General features: G+C 50.8%; 2 protein-coding genes across 6 annotated transcripts in view; both read left to right on the forward strand.

The window, feature by feature from the left end:
* Nucleotides 1-11,917, forward strand: part of TSPEAR (thrombospondin type laminin G domain and EAR repeats) — a 216,278-nt gene that overhangs the window by 167,858 nt on the left and 36,503 nt on the right. The gene's annotated exons all lie outside the window — the stretch shown is intronic.
* LOC112620405 (keratin-associated protein 10-3-like) lies at nucleotides 33-8,974 on the forward strand. 3 transcript variants are annotated; one of them, XM_025378941.1, is made up of 2 exons: nucleotides 33-378; nucleotides 8,460-8,974. In XM_025378941.1, the coding sequence occupies exons 1-2, from the start codon at nucleotides 33-35 to the stop codon at nucleotides 8,972-8,974; spliced, it is 861 nt and encodes a 286-aa protein (XP_025234726.1). The 3 variants fall into 3 exon arrangements, with proteins under 3 accessions (XP_025234726.1, XP_025234727.1, XP_025234728.1); XM_025378942.1 differs by having other exon boundaries at nucleotides 33-338; nucleotides 8,528-8,974; XM_025378943.1 differs by lacking the exon at nucleotides 8,460-8,974 and adding an exon at nucleotides 465-752 and having other exon boundaries at nucleotides 33-368.

Raw genomic sequence — 11,917 nt, forward strand, 5'->3', positions numbered from 1 at the left:
CACCTCCTCCAGCTCACCTCCCCAACCCCAGCATGGCCGCATCTACCATGTCCGTCTGCTCCGGCACTTACTCTGACTCCTGGCAGGTGGACGACTGCCCAGAGAGCTGCTGTGAGCCCCCCTGCTGCGCCCCCAGCTGCTGTGCCCCGGCCCCATGCCTGACCTTGGTCTGCACCCCAGTGAGCTGTGTGTCCAGCCCCTGCTGCCAGGCGGCCTGTGAGCCCAGCCCCTGCCAATCAGGCTGCACCAGCTCCTGCACACCCTCATGCTGCCAGCAGTCCAGCTGCCAGCCGGCTTGCTGCACCTCCTCCCTGTGCCAGCAGGTGTGCTGCGTGCCCGTCTGCTGCAAGCCTGTGTGCTGCAAGCCTGTGTGCTGTGTGCCCACCTGCTCTGAGTCTTCCTCTTCATGCTGCCAACAGTCTAGCTGCCAGCCAGCTTGCTGCACCTCCTTGCCCTGCCAGCAGGCCTGCTGTGTGCCTGTCTGCTGCAAGCCCGTCTGCTGTGTGCCTGTCTGCTCTGGGGCTTCCTCTCTGTGCTGCCAGCAGTCTAGCTGCCAGCCGGCTTGCTGCACTACCTCCTGCTGCAGACCCTCCTCTGTGTCCCTCCTCTGCCGCCCCGTTTGCAGGTCCACCTGCTGCATGCCCGTCTCCTCCTGCTGTACCCCCGCCTCCTCCTGCCAGCCCAGCTGCTGCCACCCGGCCTCCTGCGTGTCCCTCTTCTGCCGCCCCACGTGCTCCCGCCCGGCCTGCTGAGCCCTCTGCTCAGGCCAGGAGTCTAGCTGCTGATGTGCACACCCCCCTGGGCCAGCTGGGTTCAATTCCTGACCTGGTTTAGGTGGTTGCCCCCACCTAGGATGGGTCCCTGTGTCTCCCCTGTGCTGAGGTGACCTCCCCCTTGCTCCCAGGAGCCCCCATTCTCGCAGCTCCCCACCTCTTGTCTCCCAGCAGGTGCCCACCTGCCTGCTGGGTCTCCTGTCCTCCCTCCCAGCTTTTCTGCCGTGGGTCACTTGGCCTCGACTTGAACCTGTCAGCACCTCCTCCTGCTCCCGAATAAACTCTCCTTGGTCACCTGATTCTCTTTTCCTGTTGTGCTCCTGGGGGGACACACAGTTTTGAGCTGACATTGGTCTCCTCCAGCCATGACTGTTTCTAGGAGTGAGTGACTTAACCGAGAAGTCACAGGGGACAGTGGCCTAACTCCTTCAGGGAGGCCACCAGGTGGGACTCCCAGCCACTCCCAGGAAGGCTCAGTCCTGGCTCAGCCTCCATGCCCGGGTCTTCCTGAGCCTGGTCATTCACTGTGGTGCCCTGGGCTGTGGGGCTCTCCAGGTCCCAGGACCGTCCCACTGTCCCACCTGGGAGAGCCCACCCTGCAGGGTCACCTGCCAGGAAGCTGATCTGGCATCCGGGCACTGCAGCCGCCAGGTCTGGTCACTCACTCTGTGCCACCCCAAGGGTTCTGCCCATTTAGCAGCAATGCGAGGGGAGAGTGAGGGGTGCTGCACCTGCACAGGAAACAAGGGACTTGATGGGGACAAAAGCATCATGGGGTGGGCGGACGGATGCACAGGATTCCCCGAAACCTGGGCACTGCCCGGGTTCTTCTCTGGGGGCAGCAGGTTCCATGGAGGTGTAGGGATGAGGAGCCTGGGTCCCACAGATGACGCCGGTGTGGGCACACAGTCAGCGACACTCCCATCTCTCTAAGGCTTGGTCCACGCAGGGGGCATGAGCTGCCTGTGGTGTCCTGTGGGAAAGGCCGTCCGTGGGGACAGTGGCAAGATCAGGCAGCACATGGGGCTCTGAGCAGAGCAGTCTGTCCTCAGACTGAGACAAGCTCCTCCAGGCCAGCTGCAGAGACCAAAACCCTGATGAGAATGCCCCCCCGGGATGCTGCAGTCGCCCCGCAGCCAGACCGGCCACAGCCTGATGGATGTGGTGCTGCCATGGCTGTGGTCACAGCAGGTGCAGAAACGCCACAGAAAGTGAGGTGGAACCCGGGCGGGGGGCTGAGGGGGGGCGTGTGATTGCTGCCCAGTGCCCTCAGTGACTGGGGGACCCTGCGTGACCCCGGCTCGGCCTGCTCTGCTCTCAGCTCCCTGCCCTCTGCACTGACGGCTACTGGGAACCCACTATGGCCTAAGTGCACGGCCGCCCACACTGTTTCCTGTTCACATTCTTAGCCCATTTTCCATCATGCTGTGTGTTTTTCTTGTGGATTTAGGGCTGGGGGATCCTCTGTCCATCACATGCACTCCAAATATTTCCAAGCCCGTCATTGCTTCTGTACGGCACACTCCCTGAGACTGGAAACAGGCCTACATTTGCTGATACTGGTTTCATTGTTATTGCCTAGATTCAACTTTTTGCCCCATTTGCTGATAGGACTTGTGTGAGGTATGACGTATTAATCTTTCTCTTCCACCAATAGCCAACTGTCCCTTTTTAAAGTTAGTTTGTTCTCTCCAACTCCCATTTGAAACATCTCTTTCACCTGATAAAAATGTTTGTGTAGTCTGCTTCTGAAATCTATATTTTGTATTTTGTTCTATGAATCTCTTGATCTACCCTTGCATCCATTCCAGATGTTTTATCCATGTTATTCAGCTTCATAATACATCCTAACAGCTCATAAGGAAAGTGCCACTATCTTATTTTCTAAAAACGTTGATTCTAGCTTGTTCTCGATTAATTTTAGAAAGCTTTTCAAGTATTTTTTAAACTGCTATAATTTTTATTGGGATTGCATTGAGCTTTTAAATATGTAGGAGGAAACTATAATTGTTCATATTGTCTTGCCTTGCAGTTACATAGTACAATAGGCACATTAGAATTCTATCATTTTCTTCTATAGATCTAAAATATTCCTCTTTGGGTTAATTCCTAGGTATTTCATAGGGATGTTTTACTAGTGTGAATGGGGAACAGTTTTCTGTTATGTTGTCTTAGTATATAAATCTTACATATATATCTATATAAACTATTCGTATATATATTATCTTCATATCAAACCATATGTTTAGCTCCTTTCCTTTGCAAGTTCTCTTATTAGTTCTTAGAGTTTGTCATTGATTTTCTTGGATTTTTCTGTGTAGATGAGCTTATCATTTGAAAATAAGGAGAATTTAATTTCTCATTTCCAATCTTTAAAACTCCCATTTCTATTGTTTTTCTGTAGCAACATTACTTTGAACACCCAGGATGATGCTGAATAAAATTAAAAGAATCCTTGATTGTTCCTGACTTTCATGAGAAAGTGTCAAAGGTTCACCACTGCACATGGTGTTTGCTGTGGGGTTTAAGTAGAAACCTTTTTTTTTTTTTTTTTAACTAAGTCTATTTCCTTTTTGCTATGAATTTTCATTTACTAGAATCAAGAAGGAATGTTCAGAGGGGGAAAAGTGGATTCTAAAGACATGGTGTTCCCTGAGGCATAGTTTCTAAATCTCCCTAAATCCCAAATAGAAACAGAATTATCAGATAGAAAAAGAAAAACCCATGGGTTCCATTTAGGACAGAACTTAATGGCAAGATATCACCCAAGGGCCCAAAATGCGAGTGGGTAGGAACCAGGCCCAGAAGCCAGTGTTGCTGAGGTCTGTGCAGGAGGACGCCCAGGGGAGCACTGACAGGAGCAGCAGCCTAAGGATGGGAGAAGCCCAGCACCGCCTGGAAAGGGGGCCAGAGTGCGAGCAGCCCCTGCAGCTGGGCAGGTCGCTCCTCTCCATCAGCCATGGAGCACCAGCGGCCACAGGGAGAAGCCTGACAGGGCTGGACTCGGCCACTGTGAACTCTCGAGCCTGAGTCACCAGGGCCTCCTTCCATGGAAGGGTCCCTCTGTCTCCCAACCTGAGGGTAAGGAGCTTGGAGTGGAAACAAAGTTGGGCAGAACAGAAAGTCCACTTCCAGTGGAAAAAGACCTAATAGCCCCATAGGCAGTTTTTTTGTTTTGGTTTTGTTTTGTTTTGTTTTGTTTTGATAAACATAGAAATTGATCCTTCTGGTCTCAAAGCTCAAAACTTTGCTTTATCTGTAATCCCAGAACTTTGGGAGGCCGAAACAGGCAAATCACCTGAGGTCAGGAGTTCAAGACCAGCCTGGCTAACATGGTGAAACCCCGTCTCTACTAAAAATACAAAATTAGCTGGGTGTGGTGGCAGGCGCCTGTAATCCCAGCTACTTGTGAGGCTGAGGCAGGAAAACTGCTTGAACCTGGGAAGCAGAGGTTCCAGTGAGCAGGCATCCTGCCACTGCGCTCCAGCCTGGGCAACAGAGTGAGACTCTGTCTCAAAAAAACAAAAAACAAAAAAACAAACAAAACCTTTGCTTTATCTGGGCAAGGAAGCAATGATGATGAACAAGGGGTCCCATGCCTCATTGTCAGGATATGGTGATCTGGTGATTGATTGATTGATTGAATGAGCAAAAAAGCTCATTGATACTTTTTTGAGAGGCCTTTGTTTTACACATTGCTACATTTCTTCCCTGCTACATAAACCCCTGGTTTTAGTCAGGAAGATGGATTTGAGACTGAACTCGCATCTCCTCCGATGCAGCACCTGACTAAAGCCTTCTTCCTGGGCAACTGATTGTCTCAGTGACTGGCTTTTTGTGTGTGAACAGCAGGACCCAGACTGAACCCTGGGTGTTTCAGTAACACACCAGGATGGAGTAAGGACTAGATGGACTTTCCCACCCGGGCCAGCGGAAACAATTATCAATCATGCAACAGTGGTTGGGGATATTGGACTTGAGGCAGCACAGCACAGGCACCCCTGAGAGCAGGAGGCAAACACAGAAGTCTCACGACCATCCCTCCCACCACCCTGCTTAGAGAGTTTCCAGGAGACAGTACAGACAGGGGAACCTGGGTTTCAGAGATGGATCTGGGAGGCGAGGAAGACCAAGGCAGTTCATGTTCCTAGGACAGAGTGCCAGAGGGGAAAGGGCTGCACCAAGAGAGCTGCCGGCTTCCACAGAGGTCCCCTCAAATCTTCAGCTTAGTAATGACCAGCAAATGTGTGTGAGACTGAGACTGGGGAGAACTGATAAAATTAGGTGCCATAACCCTCAGAGACCAAACAGAGCCAGAAATAGTGCCTACTCCCACCTGCTGGGATGGAAAAGCCTCATAGTTTTCAAGGCACTGGGTAGATAACTCAGAAGTGGGAGCATAACTAGCCCTAGAGTAACCACTGGTCCAGTCCTGCCTAACCCAGCTTATAGGCAAGCTGCAAGATAATGAGCTTTCCAGTAAGTTAACTACACCCTAGAACACAGCTCAAGAGCATTCATAGGAATCAAAATATCCAGCACCTAATAACATAAAATTCACAATGCTGGGCATCCATTCAAAAACTACCAGGCATGCAAAGAGGCAGGAAAATGTGGCACCTATTAAGGATCAGATCAGGTGAAACTAACTAGAAATGTCACAGATCATAGAGTTAGTAAGCAAGGACATTAAAGAGTCATAACTATATTCCATACATTCAAGAAGTTAGAGAAAAGGTAGGCATATCAAGGAAAGACGAGGAGGATCTTTTTAAAGAAGACACAAAGAGAACATCTAGAAAGGAAAACAATACCTGAGGTGAAAATTACACCAGATGAGATTAACAGCAGAATAAACACTGCAGAAGAAAAATCAAGTGAATATGAAGACATAGCAATAGAAACGATCTAAAAGGAAACACAGAGACAAAAAAACAAAGCACTAGTGAGTTGTAGGAAACATCCAGTAACCTCACATACATGTAATTGGGGTTCTCACGAAGAGAGAGAAGGAGGCATGGAAAAGAGACTGTCAGATTAGATAAAAAGGCAAATCTCAACTATGCTTCTTGCAAGAAGTACACTTTACATAAAATGACATAAAGAGGTTAAAGTTTTTAAATGAAAAATGGACTAAATTAATCCTGAAGCAAGCATAAAGTATGAAACAGTAAAGATAAAAGCAGAAATTGATTAAGTGAAAAATAATAAAACAATGTGATAATCAATGAAACCAAAGCTTGTTCTTTGAAAAGATAAATTTAATAAACATCTAGTTAAACTTACTGGGAAAAGATAACAAAGACACAAATTGTCAATATCAGGAAGGGAAGAAGAGGCATTACTACATATCCCACAAGCATTAAAAGAATAAAAAGGGGCCAGAGCAGTGGATCACACCTGTAATCCCAGCATTTTGAGAGGCTGAATTGGGAGGATTGCTTGAGGTCAGGAGTTCAAGACCAGCCTGGGCAATCTAGCGAGACTCCATCCATACAAAAACTTTAAAATTACCTGGGCAGGTGGCATGTTCATATTGTCCCAGCTACTCGGGAGGCTGAGGCAGGAGGATCACTTGAGGCCAGGAGTTCAAGGCTGCCAAAAACTGTACACAAACAATGTTTACAGAAGCTTTGTCCATAATCATCAAAACAGGAGACAAAACATCCCTCCGTCATTGAATGGGTAAACAACCTGTGGTATATCCATACAATGGAATACTACTGAGCAATTAAAAGCAATAAACTATTGACATACAGCACAACTTGGATGAATCCCAAGCGCATTTTGCTCAGTGAAACAAGTGAGACCTCTCGGGTGGCATATTGCATGATTCCATTCATTATTCTACACACTGAATGCCCAAGTTACATGACATTCCAGAAGAGACAGTGAGTCAACACAAGGGGATTTTTGAGGATGCTGGAATTCCTCTGTCTGGCACTGTGGTGGTAGATACAGGACTTGAAATACTTGTCAAAATTCATGGAACTATGCACCACAAAGGGTGAATTAAATGAAAAAGGAGAAAGAGGGGGAGAGGGCAGGAGGATGATGAGGAGGAGGAGGACAAGGAGGAAGAGGAGGACAAGGAGGAGGAGGACGAGGAGGACAAGGAGGAAGAGGAGGACAAGGAGGAGGAGGACGAGGAGGACAAGGAGGAGAAGGACGAGGAGGAGAAGCAAGAGGAGGAGGAGGAGGAGGAGGATGAGGGGGAGAAGGATGAGGAGGAGGAGGATGAGGATAAGGAGGAAGAGGATTAATCATTGCTACTTGGTTCTATAAGGTTAAGGGAAGCAGGTGTACTTCCTCTCCCTAAAGAAGTTAAGAACCTAATTTTTTATTTTTTTTTTTTTTTTGCTCCTTATTCTTTTATGTATTATACTTCTCTTTGAAGTTGCTTTTTGTTTTGTGGGACTATATGCTCTGAAGACATTTTCATAGTTGCATTGTGTGAAACGCTCTGATTTCCGTTAGACCAGATGATTTAGTAGAGTTCGATATTCCCAGTAACTTTCCCGCAGACTGAAGACTTGGTTCGATTGTCGTTGGACATGCAGATTTTCTAAGCTGCAGTAGGATGCCAGTCTCTCTGGAGGTTGTTAGGGTTTTTCTTTATATTTGGTGTCAGAAGTGTCACCAGCCTGTCCAGATGTGCAGCATTCTCCATTCAGTTTGTCCCATATTTGGTAAAATTTCGAATCTGAAGACCCTTGGTTTCATTCCATCCTGGGAAGTTTCCTCCGATTTTGATTTCTCCCTTTTGCTGCTCTTTCTGGAAAATCCTATTTGATGAACACTGGATATTCTGGAGGAATCATGTTTCTCTTAAGTTTTCTCCTATATATGCCATCTGTGTCATTTTGCATTGTGTGTGAGACACTTCTTTCTCTCTTCCCGTTAACTCCTTCTCGCCGCACCGGCTCCAGCCTGCTGTTCAGCCCTTCTCTGCGTGCAGGGCGTCTTCAGCTCATGAGCAGCACTCATCAGAGGGGCCCTCACTCTGTCCTGACTTTCAGCGCCCTGTTGCCCAGGCACAGAGTCTGGGATTTCAGGTCCCCTGCAACACGACAGAGTGCACAGCTCAAAAGACAGGCTGCATGCTGAGGATACATGTTCTGTGAAATGTCTGCTTAGAGGACCAGGCACAGAACAGGGCATCAACCCAGCCCTCAACTCTAATCAGGGATTTTACAGGCTGGGCAAATACTGTTGTGTAAATAAACTAGAATGAATGAGGACTCCAAGGACCCAGCTCAAAACACCAACAAGGAAAGGGAAGACTCGTGGAGCCTCCAGCTAGAACAACACACACCCTAGCCAGATATAAAAGCCCAGCTGCCCACAGCACCTCAGGCACTCACTCACACACACACACTCACTCACTCACACACACCCCCGGCTCAACCCCCAGTATGGCCGCATCCACCATGTCCGTCTGCTCCAGTGATCTGAGCTATAGCAGCCGGGTCTGCCTGCCCAGATCCGGTGACTCTTGCACTGATTCCTCCTGGCAGGTGGACGACTGCCCAGAGAGCTGCTGTGAGCCCCCCTGCTGCGCCCCCAGCTGCTGCGCCCCAGCCCCCTGCCTGACCCTGGTCTGCACCCCAGTGAGCTGTGTGTCCAGCCCCTGCTGCCAGGTGGTCTGTGAGCCCAGCCCCTGCCAATCAGGCTGCACCAGCTCCTGCACGTCCTCGTGCTGCCAGCAGTCTAGTTGCCAGCCGGCTTGCTGCACCTCCTCCCCCTGCCAGCAGGCCTGCTGTGTGCCCGTCTGCTGCAAGCCTGTGTGCCGCAAGCCTGTCTGCTGTGTGCCCACCTGCTCTGGGGATTCCTCTTCATGCTGCCAGCAGTCTACCTGCCAGCCGGCTTGCTGCACCTCCTCCCCCTGCCAGCAGGCCTGCTGTGTGCCCGTCTGCTGCAAGCCCGTCTGCTGCAAGTCCGTCTGCTGTGTGCCTGTGTGCTCTGGGGCTTCCTCACTGTGCTGCCAGCAGTCTAGCTGCCAGCCAGCTTGCTGCACCTCCTCCTGCTGCAGACCTTCCTCCTCCGTGTCCCTCCTCTGCCGCCCCGTGTGCAGCTCCACCTGCTGCGTGCCCGTCCCCTCCTGCTGTGCCCCCACCTCCTCCTGCCAGGCCAGCTGCTGCCGCCGGGCCTCCTGCGTGTCCCTCCTCTGCCGCCCCATGTGCTCCCGCCCAGCCTGCTGAGGCCTCTTCTCAGGCCAGGAGTCCAGCTGCTGACAGGCATGTCCCCCAGGGCCAGCCAGGTTCAGGTCCTGACCTGGGTTAGGTGGCTGCCCCCACCTGGGATGGGGTCCCCGTGTCTCCCCTGTGCTGAGGTGACCTCCCCCTCCTTGCTCCCAGGGGTCCCATCCTTGCAGCTCCCCAGCTCCTGCCTCCCACCATGTGCCCATATGCCTGCTGGGTCCCCTGTCCTCCCTCCCAGCTTCTCTGCACTGGGTCACTTGGCCTCAACTTGAGCCTGTCAGTACCTCCTCCTGCTCCCCAATAAACTCTCCTTGGTCACTATTCTCTTTTCCTGTTGTGCTCCTGGGGGACACATGGTGTGAGCTGACATTGGTCTCCTCCAGCCATGACTGTTTTTAGGAGTGAGGGCAGTGGCCTACCTCCTCTGGACGGGTTACCAAGTGGGACTCCGGTCACCCAGGAAGGCTCAGTCCTGCTCAGCCCCCTTATGCCCTGGGTGTGAGCAGGGCTGGGGTGGAGATTCCCTGCCACAATTCTCCTGGCTGTGGGCTCAGCTCTCCCTTCCTGGCCAGCTCCCTGCCCCACCTCAAGGCTCCCTAACGTTCCCACCATCACTGGAAGGATTTTGTCTTTCCTTTGTCTCTTACTGGCATCCACACATCACACCCATGCCCTGAAAACCTCCAGCTGGGAGTGTTCCCTCTCATGGGGCGGGGGGTGAGTTCAGGTGGCCGCCTCCCACCATAGCATCAAAGGGGCTGGGTTGTCCTCTCCACTCCCAGGACAACCGGGGGCATGGGACCCAAACTAGGACAAGTGGGTTTTGCTGAATTGAACATTAAATTAAATATGCAGACTGTGGCCAGGCACAGTGGCTTATGCCTGTAATCCCAGCACTTTGGGAGGCCGAGGTGGGCGGATCACAAGGCCAGGAGTTCGAGACCAGCCTGACCAACATGGTGAAACCCTGTCTCTACTAAAAAGTACAAAAATTAGCCAGGCATGGTGGTGCACACCTGTAATCCCAGCTACTCAGGAGGATGAGGCAGGAGAATCGCTTGAACCCGGGAGGGGGAGCTTGCAGTGAGCTGAGATCTGGCCACTGCACTCCAGCCTGGGTGACACAGCAAGACTCTGTCTCAAAAAAAATAAAAAAATAAATAAAAATAAAAAGCAGACCATAGGGGGTGACTGGCTTCTTCAGAAAAGTGGCTGCCTAGAATATGGCTTCCAATTTTACATGGGCAAAGACTTGCTAAAAATATATATGCAGTCATGTGTTGCTTAATGATGGGATTACGTTTTGAGGAATGCATTTTTTAGGCGATTTTGTCATCGTGTGAATATCACCGAGTGTATTTACATAAACCTAGACGGTGCAGCCCACTACACACCTAGGCTGTACGGTGCACACACATGGTGCACACGCTGCACACCAAGGCTCTACGGCTCCTAGCTGCAAACCTTACAGCACGCCACAGTGTGAATAGTGCAGGCAGTCGCAGTGTACAAACAGTGTATTTGTGTTTCTAAACACAGACAGGATACAGTAACAAGTCAGTGTTACAATCTTACAGGACCACCATCCCCTGTGCTGTGCACGGTCGGGGAAACATGGTCTGGCCACACATGACTGTATACTCTCTGTTTTCACACCTGCTTTACCTTTCAGGCTTAATCACTTTCAATTCTTTAATTGTGTTAGGCTAGGAGTTAATGGAATCTAAATTGCAAATAAGTATCATCAAGTACTTCGTTTCACATAACCCAAGTTGGAAAGGAAGCCAAAAAGCTCTGAGGTCTTGGTGGACACTGCATTTGCATTCGTTCTTGTTTTTCAACTGTGGTAAAATACACATAACATAAAATGTACCATCGAAACTATTTTTAGGGGTACAGTCAGTGGCATTCAGGACATTCATGTTGTTGTGCAGCCATCACCACCGTTCATCTCCAGAACTTCTTTGTCTCCCAACACTGAAACTCCACACCCATTAAACATTCACTCCCCATCACCCCCCAGCCCCGGCACCCACCATTCTACCTTTTGTCTCCGTGAATCTGACCAGTCTAGTGACCTCATATAAGCGGAACATCCCCAGGGTTCATCCATGTCGTAGTGTGTGTCAGCATTTCCTTCCCTCTTTATGGCTGACTGATATTCCACTGTGTGGATGGACCTCATTGTGTTTACCCATGCATCTGTGCATGGACACTTGTGTTGCTTCTACCTTTTGGCGATTGTGAGTAAAGCTGCTATGAACATGGGTGTACAAGCATCTCTTTCAATTCTTTTGAGAATGGACCCAGAAGTGGAATTGCTGAATCATTTGGTCATTCTGTTGATAACTTTTTGAGCCACTGTTTTCCACGGTGGCTGTGCAATTTTAGTTTCCCACCAACAGTGCACAATAGTTCCCGTATCTCCACATTGTCGCCAGCATACCACTTTCTGTTCTTTGGGCATTAGCCATCCTGGTGTGTGGGGGTGCATGGACCCGTGCTCCTGACTAAGCCAGTCCCTACTCCCTGGCGCCAGCCTTGCCCCTGGCCCAGCAGCCCCACCTCTCACACATCAGCCCTGTCACATACCACCCCCACCCCTCACACACCAGTCCCGCCCCCTCACACCAGCCCCACCCCCTCACACCAGCTCCACCCCTCACATACCAGCCTCACGGCTCACACACAAGCCCCACCCTCTCACCTATCAGCCAAACCCCCCTCACACACCAGCCCCACCCCCTCACACCAGCTCCACCCTCTCACACACCAGCCATGCCCCTCACACACACCCAACCCCCCACACCTACCCCACCCCCTCACAACAGCCCTGCCCCTCACACACGCACCCTTTCACACCCACCCCACCCCTCACACCAGCCCCGCCCCTCACACACCAGCTCCACCCCCTCATACACCAGCCCCACCCCCTCACACCAG

The sequence above is a fragment of the Theropithecus gelada genome, chromosome 3 (genome assembly GCF_003255815.1).
Source record: "Theropithecus gelada isolate Dixy chromosome 3, Tgel_1.0, whole genome shotgun sequence".
Classification (NCBI taxonomy): Eukaryota; Metazoa; Chordata; class Mammalia; order Primates; family Cercopithecidae; genus Theropithecus; species Theropithecus gelada.

Bases quoted from the DNA above. Each gene is read 5' to 3' on its own strand.
- LOC112620405 (XM_025378941.1), top strand. From the start codon at position 33: ATGGCCGCATCTACCATGTCCGTCTGCTCCGGCACTTACTCTGACTCC. The intron at 379-8,459 runs TGCCCACCTGCT...GCACCAGCTCCT, and splicing joins CTGCAAGCCTGTGTGCTGTG to GCACGTCCTCGTGCTGCCAG.